The sequence below is a fragment of the Chiroxiphia lanceolata genome, chromosome Z (genome assembly GCF_009829145.1).
Source record: "Chiroxiphia lanceolata isolate bChiLan1 chromosome Z, bChiLan1.pri, whole genome shotgun sequence".
NCBI classification, from domain to species: domain Eukaryota; kingdom Metazoa; phylum Chordata; class Aves; order Passeriformes; family Pipridae; genus Chiroxiphia; species Chiroxiphia lanceolata.
In genome coordinates, this window is record NC_045671.1 from 52,818,307 (window position 1) to 52,842,765 (window position 24,459).

Here is a 24,459-nt window from a genome sequence, read left to right on the forward strand (position 1 = left end):
GAATATTCATTGGTAGATTTTGCATTTGATATTGGACTTTTATAGGCAGTATAAAAAAACATATTTATGGCTTTTATAAACAGCTCCAATAAACATTTCCAATAATACTAATGAAGTAAAATCAAACCTACAGACTAAATTCACATGTTAGAGCTACCTACTATATTCCATCATCTCAGTTTGCAACTACTAGGAAGGCTTAACTCAGCTAAGTGTTCTGTTATCTATTGTCATCCCAAAAGTATTTATATCTCCTTTGTCAGCTTTTCTTCCATGTTATGCAAAGTAAAACACAACTTATTGTGTGTGGACCTTAATTTTTCATTTGTTTCTGCTCAAAGTGTTAATGATTATACCAGCAGTGTTTCACAAGATACTGCTGATTCCTCATTAGTCAGAACGCAAACCAGTAGAACTTTGTGCAGCTTATTGACTATTCAGTCTCTTTGATAGCAGCTGTCTCCTGATACTGAAAAAAATTGTTGCCTCAGTTGTGTACCATCTTTCTTTACCTCTTAGAAATATGCCAAATACCAGTTCTCCAGTTCCTTATTGTCTTGAATGCAATGCTAAAGGCCTCACACTGTTTCCAAAACATCTTTGTGTGTACTTTCAAAATAATGCATCAATGTTGTTGTTTCTTCTAGTACCAGAATTTTCAAGAGATAAAGGTTTCAGTCACAATATAAAAAAGCTGCATGCTGGTGCAATCAACCAGATGCAGGCCAGTAGCAATGTGCTTGTACTTGCACAATATATGGAGTCATCTTTCACATCCAGACATCAAAGAAGTTGTTCTTTGATTGTCATTAAACAGTTTATGGTTAACTAACCTTACAAAAGTATCAATGCAACCATTATGTCCAAAGGAAATTTTAGTGCAGGTTTTAATAGTGCATATATGAATGAAAACATTGAAGTAAATGTGAGTTGCAAACACCAGATGTACAAAACCTTGATTAAAAGAAAACTGTATAGATGAGCATCTTTATTTATTGTTCATATAATAATGCGTGCATTAGGAATTAGAAATGAAGCGTGTACAGAGAAACTAAATATCTAATGCTGAGGTGGAATTCATTCACTGAGACTTTGGCTGTGATATAACCATGGTTATAATTTCGTTCTGAATCTTTTTCATGTTTGACCAGAGCCCGAAATGTTTTTAGCTTATTACTGGAACATTTTTGGAAGCTATCTAATAGCAGTATAGTACCACAACTGGACTCAAAGTCCATGTTAATTTAAAATTTTAACCAGTTTTAAAACAATTGGCAGGATGTTTAGATTGGATAATAGGAAAATTTCTCCCCCAAAAGCACTGTCAAGCACTGGAACAGGATGTCCAGGGCAGTAATGGAGTAATCATCCCTGGAGGGATTTAGAAAATGTGTAGATGTGGCACTTAGGAACATGGTTTGCTGGTGGAATTGGTGGTGCTGCATTAATGATTGGACTCAATGTGTTAGAGTTCTTTCCCAACCTAAACTATGATTCTGTGATTTTATGTCTTGAGTAACTTTATCTAATGTACATTAAAAGACAGGGGTTTTGGCAGAGATCCTAAAGTCTACAAGTTGTCAGGGACTAAAGCAACAATACATTTATGTAACTATTTAATTCCCAGCAGTCCAATCAGTCATCTTACTCAGATTTTTCAGTTTTGACTCCTTATCCAAGTTTCTTTGAATTTACCAGAGCCTCAGGCTGTGTGGTCAAACAAAAAAGCAGGATTTCAAAAGAGAAGTTATTTGGTATAGGGAAGCTGTGCTTTGATTGGTAATATCTCTGCAAGTAATTTGTGTGTCAGCTTTGGCTTGAACCTGGACTAGAGGAAAGGTATAAATAGCAATGTAGCTGAGGTCTTCAATAGCATTATTTGTGGGTTTTGGAAAGCTGAAAGTACAGACAGTAACAGGGAAATTGCAGAGCAGATACAGCATCTCATGAAAGCCATTATATCTGTGTGGGTTCTTTGAAAGCCTGCAAAGTTAAGTGCTTTGCTGTCGTAAGTAGCAGAGAACAAGCAGGAAGCCCTGTGCCATTAAGATCTTCAGAGTTTTGAAATCCACTGGGGTTACTACCTGTGCAATCTGTAGTGTTAGATGCCTCTCTGACGTTCTGTATGGGAATAGAAGAACTAGGGAGATAAAACAGTTATATTGTTTATGGTTTTATAATGCGTACACTTAAATTATGTATCTTATGGTTTTTCACTTTTCTCTGACTTTCTTAGCTGTTCCGTGCTTCAGCCATATGTTGTGGGATGTACTGTGCACTTTTGGAAATGCTAAAACTCCTTTTCATACCTTTCCAGAATAAATTATACACAATTTATCGAATGTGTGGACTGTAATTTGTTTTTTAAAAGCGTAGATGCAATCTGATCTAAGAAGAGAAGCACCTACTGTATTTTCAATGAAAGCCTAGTTCAGGAAGAGGGAGTGCCTTTCTAGAACAGAATGATCTAGATTGGAGCAGACAATAAGTAATTTTTCTAGTTTAGTTTGTAATCAATCCTGTTTCGTTTTTGTGGTTTAGGAATTATATTCTCCAATTTAGTACACCCACTAAAATCATGTGCCACTTCCTCCTCACCAGCTGGAGACACAAAAGGCAAAGATCATGGGTTGAGATAAGAACAATTTACTGGAAACAGCAATGATGTAAGAAAATGAACAGTAAGAGCAACAATATTAATAACAAAAGATATAAGAAAAAAGGATTCATATGGAAAGCCCACAACAATAAACTACTGGACAGCTCCCCTGCTGCATTTTCTCGGAACAACCTTCTTCTCAGAAGCAAAAGTCCCTTTCCCCTGCCCCTGGCAGTAACATGAGAATAACTTCCAGAATAACCTCTGTGTCTTAGCCATGCCTGCTCCTGGCTACTGCAAAAATGAAAAAATTACCCTTGTCCTGACCAGAACCAGGACACATATTACCAACATTTTACTTAGAAATTTCCTGTTGGTTGATGCATTGATGCATTTCCTGTTAGTTAGTTAAGGGGTGTTTTTTATTTAAGCTGTTATTTTATTTACAAAGATGTCTCATTTCTAGGTTAAAAGTACTGATTTGTCCAGATGCAGTTGGTATATACTTCAAGGATTAGTGGAAGAGCATTTATTTGCTGATGTAATCACAGAACTTGCTGCTGGTCAGAAGTACCGTATACCTCCTGTGCAACTTCTTCATTCTCTTCTGGAATATTTCCTATTGGTGAGAGCTGAAAACTAAAGTATTTTCAAAATTAAAGCAATAAATGGAAGTATTATGATCTTTGCTCCTGACATTGCATTTAGTAGTTTTTAGCGATGTGTTCTCTCTTCTCCTTGTGTTCATCGATGTGCTTGTGTTACCAAAAAAAAGAAAAGAATTTAATACTTAAAGATTATTTTTTTCGATTAGTATTTATTTGCAAGCCACATGAATGTAGTGCTCTAAGTATTGTGTAAGGCTTGGCCACAAATATTTTTCGTTACATTTAGAAACAGCACTGTGCTAGTAGGCCACAGGTAGAGACATCAATTGAGAAGGTTTGTTCTTACAGTGCATTCAGCTGGAATATCAGTCTAAAGCAAGTTCTTTTTCCTTCTTTTTTTTTTAAACTATGAGTTTTTCTGCTTATAGTTATGCATTAAATTACATGTTACTTCAGTGATTAAATACAGTCTTTTGGTATTGTAAAGAATAAAGAAAATAAAGAAACTCGTAGTGAATATGGATCTTTGGCTGGTATGGAGCCATTATTATTTTCTCATTTTATTACAGGGAAATACCAATGCAATATTTTTTGCCAAACTTTGTCACATTTTGTACCTTATTCTCCAACATGATCCTCCCTGGAAGTCCCTGTCTATGTTAAAGTATTATCTGGATCTTCTTCAGTGTCCTATCTGTAAGAAAGGTACATGGTCTTTCATAGAGATGCTTGTAAGGTAAGAGAGTTTAATGAGATGCTGGATGCAATAGTTGTTATGTTACTCCAAACTCGGGGATGGTGGAGGAGAATTGGCATTCTGTTGCATCAAAGTCACGTTTTCAACAGAACAAGTTAACTGGACGTGTAGAATTGTAACAGATTTGGACATTTCACTTAATATTTCACAAAATGTTAACTAACAGTCAGATGGATTTTTTTTTGAAAGAAAAAGATGTACATTTTCTTAGCCTTCTTCCTTTTTAAAAAATATTTTATTTTTTATGCTCTCCACAGGTTATAATAATCTATGTATTTTTGCTGTCGTGGAATATATGTGTATAGATACACACACATATCTGCAGTTACAAAGAAAATTCAAGCTTTATCTTACCAAACATGAAGTTTCATGTTGTATTTTGATTTTAATTATAACCTCCACCATCTTATTGAGAAGTCTGATTATATCTGATACCTCTACAAATGCAAGACAGTACATAGGAGTTGTTTGGGTAGTTAGTATCTGCTTTATCTTAAGAACTCATTTTTTGAAATTTGGACCAATAGAATTTAATTATTCTGTTCATTTGGAAGAGAAACTATACCTCTTTTTATTGCTGTCATAAAATCTTAACTAACATTTAAATACATTGATCCAACTGTGATTACACATATATGAACATGTATGATTGTAAGCATGTCTTGAAGGGCATTGAATCACTATAATTGGACATTTAATAGTTTTTATTAGGAACACGTCACATGTAATGGAAGAGAATTTGTCTTTTAGATGAAGTATTTTGTCTTTTAGTACTTACTGCTGAATGCCAAGACTCAGCAGTTGTATACCTGGTGGTGCTAGTACTCAAAATTCTAGCTAAAAAATGTGTTTGCATGTTACTGAAGAATTATCTCCATCATACTTGACAGTCTGTAGTCCTGTCAAATGGTACGTGTGAACTGTTATCTGAACTAAAGTTTGTAGGATGTTACAAATGTTACAATGGCTATAGAATATTACAAGGTTATCTTATATTTAAAGGATTTTAAAGATGTTCTGTTAAACATAGTAATTGTACAATAACTTGAGTAGAGATAGAAAAATGAAATACAGTGGAAATTATTTAGTTTACACAATAATACAAAATCTTAATCTGGAACACATAAACTCAGTCACAAAGATGTTTTCTGTTTTGTTTTGTTTTTCTGAAAAGAGCTTTTAAACCAAAAAATTAGGCTTTAAAATGTTGAATGTTGCTGGGGAGCAAGCTATTTCCTTGTCAAAACAGTCAAAATTCAAAGCTGACTTTTTTGCCGCTAGATCAGACTATGATTGCTGTCATACAAATGGATTTTTTGGGTTTTATTTTTCAGGTCTTGCCTTTACTGCAAAACCATTTGTCATGTTGAACCTGTTTCAAGGAGAGAAGATGAACAGAAGATAGTTCACAAAACATTATTGAAGTTTTTCTTTGATTTAGTAAAAGCTGAAGTAGAGTTTCTGAAAAAAAGGTGAGGTTTGTAGGATAATACTTTCTTATTTTTCACAATTTCACATGCATTTCCTTACCTACAGCAGCTTATGTCCTGATTTTTATATATCCCTAATAAGATACTGTTCTACAGAGATGGCAGGTTAGCATTTCCTTTTATATTTCTCAGTTCTTAGTTTGTTTATTGTCATTTGTATAGACATTTTCTAATCGTATTTTAAGGCCTCTTACTTTTCCAAGGCTGTTATTTCACTATATTACAAGTTTCAGTAAGCACTTAATTTTGCTCATGTTGTATTTTTAGCTTTGCAGTGCTTCAGTGCTTCCTTTAAGGTAGACAAGCAGCATTTTGAACATACTGATTTTTATGTGGTTTTTTTTTTTTTTTTACATTCAATTAACTTATCTTCCTATTATCTTAGGGAGACAATTGTCTTTCCTTGGTTTATGAAGTATAAAAGAAGTCTTGGTTTTTCTCTGCCTTTATATAGTAAAGATGCCCTTTACATTATGTAAATATTGGCACAATATTCCCCCAATCTAACAGTAATAGTCATCATTATGGTACTTATTATTCAGAAACTGTGTCTGATCTTTCCATATTTAAAAATTGCCAAACCTGTGTGTGTTTTGACAGAAGACAAGGTTTCTGTCTGGTAACTGTAGTAAAAAAGCGGCATAAAGCTTCAGGTTTTTTCCCTTTTTTTTTTTTACAGTTTGGTTGAAGGGATCAATTCACAGCATCAGCAAGTCATGCCACAGACAGTTCTTTTGAAGACATTTTGGCTGGGAAGCGAAGCCTCAGTGCTTTTTACCAAACACATAAATATTCTAGCAGATTGGGTCATACTTTCCCACAGAGAATTGAACAGAAAAAGTGATGTGAGTATGAATTTTATACTTTAAAATAATGAAGACTGACATTTTTTTTTAAAGACATTCTTTGTTCATTCTTTTGTGAGGAATTATATGTAAGTATCACAGCTGCTTGTTATAGCTGCCTTTTGTTGTGAAGCATGCTGGTTTTTGCTCCACTAAAGGAAATGAATTGATCCGTAAGATTCTCATATAGATGTGTAGAGAAGAAACGAGTCATGAGTAGTTTGTTGGCTACATTCAGATGTTCACATGCCCTTACCAGCAGGTATTACTGTAGTTATTAGGGACACCAGCTTAACACATCCTGTCAAACAATATGGTGTAACGAAAGAGGTGATTATCTTATTTTACAGTGGTAGGATTCAGGAAATGTTTGAAAGAGAAACCTAACAAAACTAATACCTTTTTGCTATTTTCTACAGACATACATTATTTTACTCTAATAAATGCCCTTTTTCTTCCCAGTTTTTTTTTTCTTCCCAAGTCTTTTAGTTTCATTTTGTATCTTCCCTAGGACTTTTCATAAAAATGGAATTGAAGGCAACTTAATTGCTGTTCTGTGACCTGCTGACCAGCAGGACATTGACCTGAAAGATACTGAGTGTCCTCTATACCACCTCTTTCTTTTCAGAAGCAAGAGGCCTTGTAAAATATCTTTGACTTCTAGATTCTCACATAAAATAAAAACTTAACTGCTGTCTCTGCATTCTCTTTTAAATTATTGTGAAAGCACAGAATAAATAGATACTTCATTCACTTTTTCAATACCATAACAGAACAATAGAAAATCAAGTATTCTGGAGAAAAAAAGCACTTTCAATATAATACCTAGTAGTTCTTCATTATGTTATGAAGGCAAAAAGATTAAACATAATGAAAGCTTCACGCATCTTACCTAGACAGACCTCCTACCTTTTTTGAGGGCTATCAAAGCAAAACATTTTTAAACAGTTCTCCTTTTTATCCTTGGTCAGGATATTTTAAAAGTGCCTAAAATTAGGCTTCTATACTCATATTTATATTTAAACAACCTACCTTTTCGAAGTTACTGAGCACCAAGCAGGCTTACATGCAGTTGGTGTCAGCGGACATTCTGTTTCTTTGGAAAATGAGACTGCTTTCATATTTTTCCTGGTGTTGAATCCGCACTTTACGTGTAGGCACCATTTGCTTTTTTTCTGCTATTCCTTCTTTTGACAAGTTCCAGCACTGTAAGTCATACCTTTTTCATAAACCTTTCTTTGCATTGTCAGAGTAATCACTTGTGACAGATTGTATATACAAAAAATAAGCTTAAAGGAAAGAATAAAACATAACATAAAACACAGACACCTACCTCTTGTTTAGATTGTTTGCTTTATATACATATGTAAGAACTGTGGTTTCAGCACAAAACCCAGATGCCTGTTGCTTTCTCACTTTGATCTTATGCACTGTAATGTACAATATCCCTGCAGATATGAAGTCTAGCCTTAAAAAGAAGCTCATAATATCTTTAGAGGTTTTATCTTATTTCTAAGAGCCTTATTTATATATTGCACTGCACTTTCTTTTCCATTACATTTTTTGGCAAAGATGAACTCTAAACCAAAATACCATATTTTTATAATCCAACTTGTCATTATCTCTTCCTTAACTCTCAATCTTATTATACTGATTTTTCTGTATACTCAGAGACTCCTTTTAAAATTCCATTACATAGTTTGAAAGGTCATTTGGAAAGCCAAAAGAGCAGATCCTTCCCAGCTGTACAGGCAGAATTATGTTTTCTTCTTCCTTTTTGTATCATTTTAGAGATGCATAAATAAATCCACAGTATTTCTGTGTCATTAAATGTAGCTTACAGAGTGCAAAATTTTCCTTCAGTTTGAGAGTGTGAGTCGTTGTTACCAGTTTTGGTTTTTAAAAGCTGTGAGTTTAAGAGGCAACACCTTGACTTAGGGCCATTCAGAAACCTAATTAAAAGGAATGACTTTGAATATTGTTACTATCTGCATGGTCACCAAAATTATGTGGTTTGTAGCAAAGTTTAAAGGGGTAACCATGTTTTCCAGTATGTTAGCTTGTGAGAAGAAACAAGCATGCCAATTGTGATATACCAGACTTACATGCAGTTCTTCAGTGAAAATACCTGTAAATAGAAAGAGATTAATAATTTAACTAAATTCTTTCTTGGGACTTATCTAACATAATCTTTTCTAAGTGTTAAAAATGGGCAATTATTAATTTTTTTATTTTTTAGAATCTGATTCTCTCTTTTGTGATTCAAAGAGATTGCAACAAATAAGCACTTGAGTGCAGGGAAAATATTTGTTTCTTCTAGTGCTGATTTGTGGCAAAATTATGTTTTATGTATGTGTGTATGTAAACACACCTTGTGAAAAGAGCAATCCAAAAAAAAGGAAAACAAAGAATGAGGGACTGTAAAGACTCAAGTTACATATACGAATGTGTTTGCTTTCCAATGTTAGATAGAATTTGCAGTATCATAAAAGTACCAGAATAAAATTTGTGAACAGGAAATTGAATGCCCTTATGATTGCTGGGTACAACTTGGAGGAATTAAGCTGAAACACTATTTTTGTAGTTTAAAATGCACTGTTGAAGAACATGGAAGTTTTTCCATCACTTGAGCTTTTCGAATCAATTATTGAATATAATTTTAATATACATAATGTTTATTATTTGTTGTATTATTTAAACAGGCTTGATGCAGGACTTCCTGGTCAAAGTTCCTTGAATCAAATTTGTCAATTCAGTTTTAGAATTTAGAAGGGAATGTGTATATTGCTTATAGCACTTGGAGTAGCATTGCATGGCTTTTAACAATGTCACAGATGGTATCAGAAGTGCTTTTCATCCCTGAAAATGCTGTTTTGTTTTTTTTTTAAAGAACTGTCTTATGTAGCCTGACAAAAAGAAATGAAAAAGGCATTCATTCTGGTTTTTAGTTGCATATTATGAATTTGTGTGGTGTAAATTTGCAGACGTAAATGTCTTTCTAGTCTGCTCACTTCCGGTGGCTTTTTTGGAAGTATGGCATTTTTGGAGTACTACATTTACATCGCATGGAAAAGAACACTAAAGAACAGTTCTAAAATAACTCTGTAATTCAGAATAAAAAAGTTAATATTAATTTTTCTCTAACTTAAAAGCTTTCCTATTAGCACTTTTATGTGTTCTAAAAGAAATGGTGAAACTTCTGCCACTGTAGCACTGTACTTGACTTGGCAAACCATTAAATGGAACAGCAATGTAGTTATTGGGAAAGGCAAACACTGTAACTTCGAACGTGCTCTCTTCCTCCTCCTCCTCCTTCCACCAGCTTTTATTGCTGAGCACAATGTTTAGAAGGCCTTTGGTCATTTTGGATCAGCTGTGCCAGCTGTGGCCTCTCCTAGCTTCTTGTTGTAGGGGCAGAGTGGGAAAAAGGCCTTGTCACTGTCATACATGGTAGCAAATTTCATGTTTAATGGAAATGCTCTGAGTTTTTTCCTTTTTAATATTGTGTGTGTTTTCATTGCTATGTTGGTATTGTTTTGTAGTTGAAAATATTTTTAATATGTCAATATTTAAATATTTTTAGAACATATGATCCTTTCAGTAAATTAGAGCAATTTCCCCCTCATTTGTAGCATAGGACCATTTATTTCAAAATATTAAGGAGAAGCTCTTGGTTTGTCCTGCTGGTTTTTTTACCAAAATCAGTCAACCAAGCCTACACCAGTTGGCAGTATCTGGTTTGTCTCATTAGCATGCAGAGATACTTATCTAGGCACATATAGCTACAACTAGTATATCAGCTACATTTTATAAGCAGCTATGTATCTGACTGAGTAAAATTATTAATACTTGCAGTATTAACGGACATTATTTCAGTATTCTGCCTCAAGGTCTACTTTCACCCCCACCATTTTCTTGAAAGTATTTAATAAAGGAATTAATTAAGCTTGTGCTTTAGAAACAAGAAAGAGAATGTAAATACTTGTGCATTACATCTGTATCTACCTCAGATTATATCTTTATGTCATTGATCCTGTCACTTAACCTCTGTTAAAACTGTGCTTATTTGCTGCATTTGTGAAATTTATTTACTACAGAGAACTATAGATGGAATTAAATTATTCACCTAGTATTTTGTTTTGGGGTCCAGTGATAAGAGGTATGGATACTTAAGGAAAATTAAAATGCACTTCGGATGTTTTAAATTGTTCTTCAGTTTCTGTTCCTGAATCTTTAGAAGATAGGGAATAATGTACCCTTCTAAATATTTAAATTTTAGTTGAAAAAAGTTATTTTCAGATTTTTAACGTCCATATCAGTGTTCTAAGGGATTTTTAATTGTGAGATTGCACAGTTCCTCTAGAATAAAGTATTATGACGCAGTAAAGCAAGGGGCAAACCAAATCAAATAGAGCTTAACAGAGTAAGAGGAAGTATGACTGGAAGCAATCTGGGAGATCACATTTCTAGCCGATTTTGTCTGGCCACTTCTTAAAAACCTTCAGTGATGGAGGTTATGCTGCCACCCCACACCATGTTTATTTGTAGTTGTGTTTATTCCTTTTCTTTTGAATAACTACTAACTATAGGGACAGTATTTATGTAGTTTTTTTGACAAATTACTTTATAATCTTTTTATTATAAAACTCATTTATGTCAGAGTCTCTGTTGCTCTTATGTATGTCTGTTTGACTTGCATTCAAACTGATTTTGGTGCTTTTCAGCTCCTGAGGGAGTCCTATTAAATTATTTTAAACCAACCTTGAACATACTTTTCTTCTCAAAAGAGTATCAGAACAAACCATTGACTCAGTTGTGTGTACCTATTCAGTTCAATTTCCCTCTTAACCAAAATTGTCTAGTTTCAACTACTCATTCTCTTTCACTAGATGCCGTATGTCAGCTGGTGCTCTAGTGTAACAGTAGTGATTTTTTTGGTAGAGCCTTAGGTAGGTGTCTCTGGTCAAATGAATTTTGTGCATTCCTACGATGGTGCATATATTCTTCCAAGTTGCGCTTTCATAAATAACTAAGTTTTCTGTGGTTGTACATGTGGTCAGAGGAATAACTTACTTCGGAGTCATTGCATAAAGTATTTCTGCATGGCACAGAAAAGTATTCAGTAGACAGATATGACTTCACTTTGCACAGACTAACTCAGACACTAGAAACACTGCTTTACCTAAGCAGTAGGTAAAGTTCTCACATGGGTGAACAAATGCTTCGTCTATCTCATGGTAGTGTCTGGATAGCATACTAAATTCCTGTATATTATCTTGATGCCTCCTTAAGAAAATACACTTAGGCTTTTTTATTTACACATGCCATGGGGAGAAAATGGTGAGGCTAATACTCAAAGGTATGTGTTTTTTTTCAAAATTTGCACCTGCTAGTCTCTTTGGAAAGAAGAGTTTCCTTTTGCAAAGTGGCTGCCAAAGATTTTTCTGTGCGGGACACTAACACCTTGCACCGTTTTCCCTTTCAGCACAGACATACACAGTTAGGCACGAAAGGAGCTTTAATTTCATGGTGAAATCTTTAGGAAAAGAGAATCATAATAGAGCAGGGAAAAGAAGATCCTCATATTGTCAAATACAAGGTTAACTGGAATAAGTCCAGTACCTGAAATCTTATGGTTAAACAAAACCTAACTTAAAAAGAAATCACATAATTCTACTGGTAAGCTTTGATCCCATTTTGCATATTGTTTTAGACAGGATGTTTTCAAATAACTTGTTTCTCTCCAGTGCGAAATCTTAATTAGTGTGGCATCCGTGACGTTAATTGTGTTGACCTGGCTGCAACAGTTAGTTTTTGAGCAGAAAAAGAAAGGCCAGTGAAGGAGTGACATGGCAACAGAGTAGGCTTTTATCTAAAGATATCCTCTTTATCATAGACCACGTTATTGCTGGTACATTATCAGTGTGAATTTGTTATATAGTACAGGTCTACAGATACTCTCTGTTTTTTTCCATTTAGGCTTTCAGATGTGAAATTGCTGGTCTATTAAGTGCCATTCTTGGAACTGTAGTGGAGTATTGGATCATCTCAGGTTTTCTTATGGACAGAAACGTGTTTCATCAAATAGCTGATGATTTGGCAGAGTACCTTGCCATTTCGTGTGATGGTGAGTGTTAGCAAGGTCTCTCAAAAGTCTTCTAACCAGGTACACTAAGTCCTAACTAAAATCCTTGGTTTACCTGCAAGTTATCTTTTACGTCCTGTTGCAGCTGTGTACTGTGATAGTGTGGTGTGTGCATATGCAGGAAAATGTTTTATTGTCTGTCTCTTGGTGTCAAGTGAAGACCAAAGAGAACAGGCTTTTGTATTAAAATCCCTCTAAATAAATCTCATTAAGTATTAATGTGAAAGCAAAACTACACAGTGTGAGGAAGAAAAAAAATCTTTGGAGCTCTCTTGTCAGTTTAGGAAAAGCTTTAAGCATATCATAGTAAAACTTAAATACAGAGAAGCACTAGGAGACACCTTACTTAACTCAGACCAGTTTTGTCACTTCAGAAAACCAATAGTTTGCTAAAGACACTTCAGATGTAAGTACAAAAGCTACCCTGAACTCTTTGACTCCTACAGGCTGAAAGTGAAACATTTCAATGTCTCATTCCAAATCCTTAGAATTAATAGACTTTATCTGGGGACTGGGGGGAAATTCCATTGAGTCCTATGAATGTTTCCCCTCATTAAGTATACTGGTTAAAAAGAAATGTCACGACTCAAGTATCTGTTATCATCTAATATGTAGTGTTGGTTGAGGTGTCTGTACTTTTAGCAACTAGGGGTTGCAGAACTCAAAAGACAAAAAAAATAATTTCAAGAAAAATACTTAATTATTTTAGTTTCATTTTCAAACTTAATTCCCACCCTCACTCCCTCTACTGTCCCCATTGAAGAAATATGGATATTGTGATTTCAGTCATCATTTTCTGTAGTAACAGGTGTATGTTTTAAAGTGTATCTGCCTTCTACCTGGGCACTTGAGAACTATCCTGAAAAAAAATTAAAATCTTAGTCTTGGGACAAATATTTCCACTCCACTCTTACAGAAAGCAAATTATCAGAACTGTTGCCTTGCATCTTAGAAGGCCAAATCAGATGGAACTTTGTAGTATTTAAATCAGTGGAGCTTTTAGTTTGTACTGCTATTGCCACCTCTCCAACAGATTTTCTAGCTGTCCTAAAATAAAGAGAATCTTAGTTATATATTTCTTACTTTCCTATACACAAATGGAAAACAAGAACAGCATTCACAGTCTATTTATAAAGAATAAAGATTCTTTGACCTCTGCCACTTGGTACAATGCACAGCACTTAAAGCAAAATTGTTGCAGAGTTCTTCTAAATTCAGTTGCTCTTACAGTAGAAAACATCTGTACTCTCAAAACTTATGTTTTGATTGAGTCTACAGATCACTTAATTTATGAACACTTCTTAGCAGAACAGAACATTTCCTCAATGCAGTAAAGACTTCCTTCCTCATGGCAGATATTCATCTCCACCTGTTTCACTTGTTATTTTGACAAAATTATTTTGCTAGAATCAAAATAGAAATTCATATAACCATAAGAAAAATCAGTCATTCTCTCTTGTTTTCCAAAAAAAGAGAGGTAGGCCAGACATATGCCAGATATATATTAAGAAATATAAAGATATATAATTTCTTCCTCCACTAAGTGGTTTTATTTTTTTAAACAGTGTAAGCTACTTGATACATCTGAATGGGGTTGCAATTTGCTTACAGTCACTTCTAATGTAGAACTTGTAGGTCACCCTGCATTACTTGCAGACTTATTGTTATCGTGTTGCAACTATTATCTGAATTTGTGTCACTTAAATATTTAAAAGGTGATCACTTGCATAACTTCACAAATAAATAATTTTATTCTCAAAATAAAGGTGTAACTTTTATAAGAGTATATTGAGAGCATTTTAAAAACTGATGCATAAAAACTGATGCTTTGTCTTTTAACACACGTTAAATGTAGTAGCTGGTCATTATCTTAGATGATGGTTAAAATGTTTTTTAATGTGATTATTTTTAGTAATTCTTCTGGAGAATAGCTTCTAAATCTGGAAGAAAAAAAGTCTGGAAGAGCTATATTTCTAGATAACTAGATGTTTAGATCTTTGCATTCTTGTTTTAATATTCACTTTATGTTTCCCCTCCCCATTGCTTTTATCCAGATTTTTCTATATGTGAATTAAAAATGTTTATTTGTGCCATACCATCCCTCTGGCTTCAAATGTTTGTCGCAGAAGCAATTTTAAAACACCTGTGTTTACAGAGGAATATAGCTGTTCCTACAGAACCTCTTTCTCTTCAGAAAATAGTAAGTAACTCTTCTACTCCTTAATAACTTTTCAGACTTCAATATTTGACAAGTAATTGGATTCATAAAAGTCTTGAAAAATATTTTTTCTCTGTGGTCTAAGGTCATGCTTTTTGCATGCATCGTCTTCCATGTGTTCCACTGCATATAAATTTCTCTTTGCCTAAGATCTAGGTCTGGAACAATGGTAAGATTTTTCTTGCCAGAGAATTTGTCACACCTGATTAATTTGTTTACATGCAGTTAACTTGAAAGTCAAACAATGAAACAACAGTGAACACAATAAAAGCTTTTAAAAATAATCTCTGATGTAAATAGTTTATTTACATTTATATTTATATTTATGCTACATTTATAATTAAGGAAAATGTCAAATAGTGTGATTTTTCTGGGCTACCTTTTCCTTCTGTTTTTTTTAAGAGGTGACAGTCTATTATTCTGCTGTGTCCAGGCATTTGTTACATACAAGATTTTATGATTTTGAACCACATTGTATTCCTGTGAATTTTTCCTCTTAAAAATTTTCTTCTACTTACAAACCTTTGTCTGCCCTCAAATCACAATTTTTGATAGTTTGTAAGGACATAAATGACGAAAACTGTGAAAGAAATTCTTAAAACCATGATGGCTGGCAGGTTGCAGGCAAATCGGGGTGATCACACGATAATGACATGCCCTAACTTAGAGCGTCATTTCAGTAATCTTAGTACCAATACCTAAACAGAATATGGAATCCGTAACTTTTTCACTGTTTCTCTATGTCCTAAAATTCTACAGTTAGAGTCACAGAAAAACAAATTTACATCTTCATACATACACCATACATAAGTTTTCTTGAATTTTACAGGAGTTTATTGTCAACAGAGGTCACTGTTTATTAATACAGTATGTTTAAACAGAGCTCAGACAAAAGACTCAGAATTTTAAAAATAAACCAACTATATGTCTAATATTTAAGTATATAGCCAACACATATGCAGCAGGATTGCTATTTTTAGTATTGCCATGACTACTGATCACTCTCTACAACTACTGAAATGTAAATTTTTATAGTGCTTGAAACAAGTTCATGTGCTTTTTGTGGCTTTCCTTAGTATTACTATGTCTCCTTTCTTATTCCATATAATAAAAATTAACTATCATTCAGTTTTGTGAATTCTTCTCATATAGCATCTTATCAGCTGGGCTTTTCTCTGGGTTCAATGAGTGACATCCTACTCTCTGGTGGTAAATGTGCAGTGAAGGCACAAGTAAGGTGTCTCTCACCCACAGCACATTGCCTCCAGAATCTAGAGTGATCTTAAGTAATCTAAATACTAAAAGCCTTCCATAATGCCTTTCTTCAGATATAGTCATTGAATGAATCCCCTCACTGGACTTTTTCCTATGTTTTTGTCAAACTGCAGAAACTTAGATGAATTTTTTAAATGAGCCATATAAGTAAGTTTGAAGCTCTGTGTTACTGGAAAGAAGCTAACATATCTAGAACACCCAACACTATCTTAATAATGAGAGAGCACTAAGAGATCACTAGCTTATTTTCTTTAATTGCTCAAAGACTTAGTCCAACCCTTCATCTTAGAAGAGGTGAAGGAACAGAATGAGTATTTCTTTAGCAAATTGCTCCCTGGGTTGGGAGCAGGAAGTTTATAAGTTCTTTCATTAAATACATGAAAATCAATTAATTGTACTCCACTCTTATGTCCAGCTAAAGTGATCCAAATTTTCTCAGCTACCAGAAGCCCAAGAGAGAGGTCTAGAATTTCCCAGTTTCTGTCTCAGACACAAGCCACTCGCCTCTGAGGCCAGTGTAAAGAGTGAATTACAAGAATATCAAAAGGGATTGCAAAAGACAGCTTTAAACTATCTATATGTACAATCATTTAGTGATCAGATTTTTTAAAACTTAGATGCAGCAAGCTGTGGGTCATAGATGACTGCTTTGCATCAAGAACAACGAAAGAAAATTACTTTATTTTAAAAATACTACTTCTGCAACAGGTCTGTTCCTATTTGCCTGCTTTGAGAGAGATAGCATTGCATGAGACAAAGATACACAAAGCAAAGAAAAAGAAAATAGGGCAACAGCCATGCCCTGAGTCTCAAAGGGCATTACAGATGCTAAATGGCGATAAGCAGAACCAAGTCAAAGTGCTGCCTGATCTACCGTAAGTAATACCTATAACATCACCAGTTTTATTCTGCTTTGGGGGACAGCTTCTGACCTGACACATTTCTTGAACTTTATATGACCTGTTTTGTTGTCTACAAATTACTGCAACTGACAGAAAACTCCATTGTAAACCTGTAACACCTCTGGGCTGGGGTTTCCCCCTTTCCCTTTGATCGTCAGTTTCAGTGTATATGCAGACTGATGTAGTTGTATTTGCCCAATATTAAATTTATAGGGTACATAGAGAAGTTGAACTGTTCATACAATTACCTTTAAAGAAATTTTAATTATGGGCAATGGAATTTTATTACTGTTTTAAATAGTTATAATTAAAGGACACAGAAATTATGTAATTAAGACATTTTAGAAATTACACTGAAATGGATAGATCTAAGTATGCTATATATAAAAATTTAAAAACATTAAGTATATGTACATTATCTTAAAACATGAAATAGCGATTTTAAACCTGTCCCTTTTGCTCTCTTTTCAGAGACCTAACCTTTAAGAAGCTTACAGCAAAAGCAGAAGCTCAGACTGCACACACCAAGGAGAATTGCTATCTTTTGGCTGAAGAGGTATACAAGAGAAATATTAAAGGTATTCTATATATCTAATATATGTTAAGAACTTTAAAATGGTTAGAATTGACAGTTTCAGGTTTAAAAACTTATCCTGATGAAAGCTGAACTAAAGTGATGGCTTATGCCCAAGAATTATTTTCTTATAGTTCATGTTTGGAATTATATATATGGTGCAATAAAGTTGCCTTCTTCATTACCCTCCTCCCAGATATTAAATAAAATGTACAGCTTGTGTGAGCATATTCCAGTCTTGCCTGCCTTACTTTGCTAATCCACCTCAACCTGTGCTTGGTAGGATCAACGTCTTCTGATTTGAAAGTATAATTCAGTCTTCATCTCTGAGTCCTAGACATTTTGTGAACAAAGACTGAGGAGTATGATATGTTACATAGCTGTGTTAAGCATATGGACCATTTTCTTCCAGGCATTCAGCCCAGACTATGAAAGGCATTTGGCTTTTGTCTTAGCTATACTGGAACTCAAATACCTAAGGAATAAAACAGCATTGCAGTAATTCATTTGTTTCCTCCTTATTACACAAATTTAATAAATTGTACTTTGCATGAGCCCTTGCTTGAACAGAATTACTTTCTGGAACTACTTTTTGTCATCTTCATCATAAGAAATTTACCTATGACTATATTAATATGACACCCAAGAGAAGGCTCAGAAAAAAACCTGTCAAAAGCAAGCTGGGATTGTTCAAAAAATAAAAACAGAATTGTAGCAAAACACTGAAGGATAAAAGGAAACCTCACGTCCTTTTGTTATATAAGAGAGCTTCAGTAACAGAGCCAGACCATACATTTTAAAAATTGGTTCCCTTTCTCTTTGTTGCTTTTGCAAGTAAAATTGGTTTGAATTATTATGTGCTGATTTCTACAAAGAGAAGTGAGCTGAAGGACTGCGAGGGGGGAACAAACTCTGCTTTTTTTCTGTTCTTCCTCTGCCAAAATTGTAAGTAGTGTCTTCTGCTGAAAGAATGAGTATGGAGCTGACAGATTTACATAGTGAAGGTATTAATATAACAAAATGTTCCATGTAAATCTTATCACAAAGGTTGAGAGATTTAGCCTGAGATATTTTGAATTTCTCAGATGTTTGGTGCATCATTCACCTAGCATCAGGATTTTCTTCTGGCTCTTAGTCAAACCTAATCAATTATTGAAAGCAAAAGAGCATTTAGAACGGTTCTGAAGTTTTTATTATGCAGAAACTAATGGTGTCTTTACGTATAAGCATCAGCTCTCAGTTGCTTGTTGTTTAATTTTTCACACTTATTTCAGCTTATTACTAGTGCTAGAGATTTTTTCCAGAGGATTTTCTTATTTTTATTATTATTACTATTTCTCTCTTTTTTCCCTCCCTCGCTGCTGTAGCCAAGTCAGACAGCCTATTGAGAAACAGCAAACCATCTGTTAACGGATTTGAAGTTCTGAATTATACTTGAGTGTGTAGAGGCACTCGTGCTTAGCCAGAAACATTCATTTTGAATTAAGCTATAAATGCTGTGTAAAAAGAACCATACATTTTAATGTAGGTTCATGAATAAATTTAAGGGAGGGCAACTGCACTCTAAAGTTTTATTGCTTCAAAACCTGGTATTTTTTGGTGTTCTGTGATCACTTGGTGCTTTTATAGTGTGATTGAAGCTTTAAACCTTGAACTGGAGGGGAGATAATTCTTGTGTTAAGCCGTTTGCAATACAATTTCATTGCTAGATCTCTGGTGGAACAGAAGCTCTGTGGGTTTTTTTTTCTTAAAGGATGGTTAAAAAGGATAAAGGAAAATCTTAGTTATTATTGAGTTTTCTGGTACACAGCCAGGTCTCCTAGTTCCAGGCACTTTGATTATTTTCTTTAGTTGCTATCTTGCCTAGTCTAGTGTAATCTATTAATTTTTCATGGTAGGAGAGACAGCCCTGCATAAAGCTTGCATAAGTAACAACGTGGAGAGATTGATTCAGCTTCTCTCTTTCCCTGGAACAGACATTAATGTTAAAGGTAAGTTATTCATTTTCTCTAGAGAACTAAGAAATAAAGCCAGATAAAGAACTCTATTAATATCTGTTTGGTAATAAAGTTTGTATTTATACTACTAAAACTGTCTTTATTATGTTTATTAACAACACAAAATGAGGACTTTTTAGCAAACGTTGAGGTGAGATGAATTTGTAACTGAAGCGAGTTTTACCATCACATTTTCTGCTGATTTTTAAAAATGCTATTTAATTTTTTCAGATTTTTTCAGTACAATTTCTTGTTTTGAAATCACAACCTGCCACTCTAGCCATAATGAACACTAAAAATTAAAGTATTTTGCTGTGTAACAAATTACGTTATTAACATTTCAGTACTACTTCTGCTGTTTTAAAACTTCCCTTGATTTATAATGCAGACTATGCTGGCTGGACGCCTTTGCATGAAGCCTGTAACCATGGCAGCACAGTGTGTGTCCGTGAAATTTTGCAGCGTTGTCCAGAGGTAGACCTGCTCAGTCAAGTGGATGGGGTGACTCCTTTGCATGATGCGCTGTCAAATGGACATGTAGAAATTGGCAAGCTGCTACTTCAGCATGGGGGTGAGTGCATTTATGCTAAACTGGTTTAGGGAAATTATCTAACTGTTCTAAATCCATGTGAAGTTCACAGCGTTTTTCTGAATAGTTGTTTTAAAATACAATGTTATTATGAAAGATTTATTTTAAAACATTTTTAAGCCGAACTGGTTTGGTTACAATAAAAATAATACTGTTTTCACAGTTATCTTGATCAGATGAACATGAAATTAACCAGGATTTTCACATTTTTTTCCAGTATGTTGATGTTTTTATTCTGCATTTTACACCATATGCATTGTAACTATATTCTCCATAGTCATTAATGAAGGTGCAGATTACCTAGTCGGCAAGCAAGGCTAAGGATTTTCTTTTGTTTTGATTGATTTTTACCACAATGCAAATATAATCATGTATTTCAACATAAATTTGTTCAGGATTTATGAAAATTAATGTGATAGTCTTTGAAGAACACAATTAGCTTGGTAATTAGTTTAAGAAAGGAATTTATATTGTAATCATGATAACTGCTGTTTAGGGATAATAGTGGGAGGGATGCCTTAGTTTCTAAAAAAAGATACATTGCCCCTTAGGCAGGCACATGATAAATGTTTTAGCAATATTTTTTGTTCAGTGACAGGGTATTTGTATCTTGGTTTGAAGTATGTATTGTATCAATATATTTAACTTACTATATTTTTAAAAAACCAACCAATTAAAACAATCAAAACCAAACAACTACATAGAATGGTCTTGAGTATCAACTCTTCCTTCTTTTAATTAGTTTATTAAAATGTGTGGGTTTCAGTATCTGTACCACTGACCTACTGTGTCAGCATAAACTGTGTTTTATATGCCTAGTCGATTTTTTCAATAAAAATCATTCTATGTGTAGTCATGAGGCAGAAAAGTGCACTGTGTTGAGATGGCCTATTACTTAATTAAGGTAGAGAAACAAAATTTTATTTCATTCTTGGCATACAACCAATATTTACAGTCTTCTTCTGCCCCCTAAAGGCTATGTCTGTGTCTGTTGTGCAAGTACCGGATCATAATCAGTACGTTCCTCTGCAGTTCTGCCTCTGTGTTGGAGGAGCCTCAGTTCTGTGATTCCCAGGTGTTTTATATGTTTACTCAACCATGTATCTGACATGCCAAGCCAATACCTGGGCTCAGTTCCATCAGTCTAAGTGATGCAACAGCCAATATTATAGTAAGCCCAGCTCCTCAATTGGAAATGGCATTGCACTGGCAGATGTACATTTTTCCTAGGCTATTGTGAAAAATTGGTAGTGGATGATCTTGTTGTCTTAGGGGAAGAGATCTACTTGCACTTGCATTCTTCAAGGTTTTCTGGCAACTCTAAGGCTGCAAATATATATTATATTTGCCTTTGTCACTCTCTGAGTTATGGCCTGGTAAGTAACTAACAAGACTGTGGTAGAAAAAATGTTACCCATTCAGTGTGAATTTACTCTTTAAATCTTACCCATTCAGTGTGAATATCTCTTTAAAAACTTACTCCATTTTCTGTCTTTAAAAACCTTCAGCTTGCAGAAGATTTAATGATACTAAATAATCAGTAATAAATCAGGGCAAAGTTAAAATTTCTACTATGGATATGTAATGCGAGGCTTTACCTTTTGTCAATAAAATGTATTTCTGAAGAAGTATTCAAGTTAAAGTGACATTATTTCTTTACCAAGTAACCCAAATTTATGTAAGTAGTTTCCTGATGTGTTCATCTTTGAAAAACCTCTTTGGTGTCTTAACAGCCTTCCTTTTTTCTTACTGAGGCAGCCTTTCTTAAACTTATCAGGAGATGTGTAAGCTGTTCAAATATTAATAGGTCCACTGTACTAATAAACAGGAAATACTGAAAGAATGCAGTGTAGTCTGAAAAGTAAACATGTCCCATTTACTCACTTTATTTCTATTTATTAGAGCAATTATGTTTTGCATTTCAGAAGTCTGTTAAGACCAAATTTTGAAACTCAGTTGTTGGGGAAGACTAGGATTCCCACCTCAATAGTTTATCTTGCTGCATAGCTTAAGGCAAGATTGGCCACACCATCCTGAAAAGGAAAATAAAGATCATCACAGTAACATCCCTTTAATTTGAAGTCAGTGTCTGTAAAGTACTTAACAGAATTTTGCAACAGTAATAACATTACATTTTTACATACTCTATGGAAGTTAACACAAAAGCTTAAAGAAAGTTTTACAAAGGGTCTCTCTACATGTTCTAGATTGTATTGCAAATATGTAACTCATCAGTTACATCAACATAACTTAGTATGAAAAGGAACTTAAACAGACTCCTGGCAAAAACCAATCCAAAATCTTGTTTGGCTGCCAAATCAAATCTGCTGTTGTTATTAATGTTTATATTTTCCCTGCAGGACCAGTCCTTCTACAGCAAAGGAACTCCAATGGAAAATTGCCACTGGATTGTGTTGAGTCAGCAGCAGTAAAGGAAGAACTTTTGAATCTTGTTCGCCCAGAAGAGAGCATTGAAAGCTTTTATGAATGCATAGAACAAGAGTTTTGCAGTCAGCAGAGAGAACTGTGTTTGATTTTATTTAATAAGCTGCTGCTAAATTATTGTTCAGTTTATAATCTCTCTTCACCCTTGACTTTAACTCTCAGAGAGGTAGCTTGTTCAGATGTACTTCCAGTAATGGTTTATGGTAACTCCAAGATGAAAAACACATTTTCTGAAGATTGGTTAGTAGATACATATTTTAGAGAGCTAGAAACTTTTCAAAAGCTACCACAATTTCTTCAAGAAATATCTGGAAACATGTTTTTCTTCCCTGGAGAACAGATGAAAGTCTTGTTAGCAACTCTGGAAACTATGGTAGAAGCATATCAGCTCTTAAATCTTTATAGCAGTTAAGTTCTAAATAAGCCACATTGGCTGAATCTTGATTGTTAACCCTTGGTATTGGCCTAGCTTTTTTTCTGACAAATTTCACAGCCCTACACATGTTGGTATCTCCCACAGTGTTACTATCTTCCTCTAGCAGATCCTGGAAGTCAGATACACTGATTCAGCACAGTTTTTTGGCAAAATTTTTCCAGTACTTGCCTGACAGATCTAGATGTCTGTGATCTTAGGAGGGTGTTACATCATTTGCAATGAGTTAAGCTTTGTATTTTCTGTCTTGAAAGTCTTTATTACCTGTCTCATGCCATAGGTCACTTTGGTTTTCAGAGGTAGTGACCCTAAATTTAAACCTAGTAATTGATTGTTTCAATCCTTGAGAAAGGCATGTGCCTACATATTTTAATATCCTTTAATAAACCTAATGTTATAAATATCTGTCATGAAATAAAAACATATGGAAAAGCAAATTTCTTTCATCAATTTTTGTCTTATTTATCCTTGTCTTATAAAAATTGAAATTATGTTATGTAAATTAATTATGTCTTGTAAAATTCAAACCAGAAGGCACTATATCTATATTTATACTATCATTTCCCATGTCTTTGTTTGATAAAAATGGTCACACAAAGAGGTGTGGAAAATCTTCTCACTCATCAGCATTGTGTCGCTTGTGGTCACATTCATTTGTGCAGTGACTGCCTTAAGGAGACTGGCCCAGATACCCAGGTGATTTACAAAACTGTGAGCACATTATGGAGTTCTTGGAATCTGGTGTTATCCTGGTGTAAGAGTGTGGCAGTTTGAGCCACATTAGAAATCCAAAATCCAATTTTCCAGGCTCCCCCCCCCCCTTCCCAACAATTTATCCTAACACTGAAGAGAAACTTTCAGGCTAGAGGCTTCTGTAGGGGAAGGGGGAAGTATATACATTTATTTACACAAATAAATATACTGTACAAACTAAAAGCAACTATATATATATATTTACATTTTTGTCAGTCAGTCCTTTCAAGCCCCTCCTTTTAACTACTTTAGTCCAGGAGCAGCTTTTCAAGGCTGATACGTAACACAGTCTTTGCCGTGGGAGTGTTCTGGGCTCCTGAACACTTCCCCCTCACCAAGTTCCAGTTGTTTGTTGCAGTCTCTCCTCCTCATGAAGTCCAAGAAGATAGCTTTGAGTCCTTGCTCTTCTACTGCTGTGTGATTTCTCTCTCATACCTCGGTTTGTAGGCTGCTGCAGTGTAGTTTAGCTTATCAAGCGTCCCCGTCCTGGAATGTTGATTTCTCCTCGGGTTTTCGGCTGTCCTGCGTCCAGATCATGGCAGAGACATCCTCCGGGCCCCTCTCTATCAGGGTCGTCTCCAATTCTTGCCTAAGATCCTTCTCCCTAGCAATCGAGCCTCCTCCGGCCTCTCCACTTGGCTCTGCTCCAATGCTGAGGCTCGCATCCACTCTCACTAAACAGCAAGAGGGAAAACCAGCCCTTCTCTGCAGCTTGGCTGCAAAGGTGGGGGGGGAAAGAAGAGGGCCTGGCTGCAGGGCCTCTCTCTCTCTCTCCCACTTACCAGTTGTTTGTGAGTCGCATCCCTCACAAACATGCACTCATTCCAAT

General features: G+C 34.7%; 1 protein-coding gene across 4 annotated transcripts in view; it reads left to right on the plus strand.

Annotated features, from left to right (window-relative positions):
• SLF1 (SMC5-SMC6 complex localization factor 1) overlaps positions 1-23,314 on the plus strand; it is a 35,071-nt gene extending 11,757 nt beyond the window's left edge. For 2 of the 4 annotated variants that reach the window (XM_032675867.1, XM_032675866.1), the window contains exons 8-18: positions 3,066-3,224; positions 3,777-3,943; positions 5,299-5,436; positions 6,134-6,299; positions 12,279-12,426; positions 14,499-14,644; positions 16,646-16,812; positions 17,311-17,417; positions 19,312-19,404; positions 19,799-19,981; positions 22,360-22,856. In XM_032675867.1, coding sequence (XP_032531758.1) covers positions 3,066-3,224; positions 3,777-3,943; positions 5,299-5,436; positions 6,134-6,299; positions 12,279-12,426; positions 14,499-14,644; positions 16,646-16,812; positions 17,311-17,417; positions 19,312-19,404; positions 19,799-19,981; positions 22,360-22,856 — 1,971 coding nt within the window. Of the gene's footprint in view, positions 1-3,065; positions 3,225-3,776; positions 3,944-5,298; positions 5,437-6,133; positions 6,300-12,278; positions 12,427-14,498; positions 14,645-16,645; positions 16,813-17,310; positions 17,418-19,311; positions 19,405-19,798; positions 19,982-22,359 lie in introns of all 4 variants that reach the window. The other 2 variants (XM_032675865.1, XM_032675868.1) reach the window with 1 other exon arrangement.
• The last annotated feature ends 1,145 nt before the right edge of the window (positions 23,315-24,459 follow it).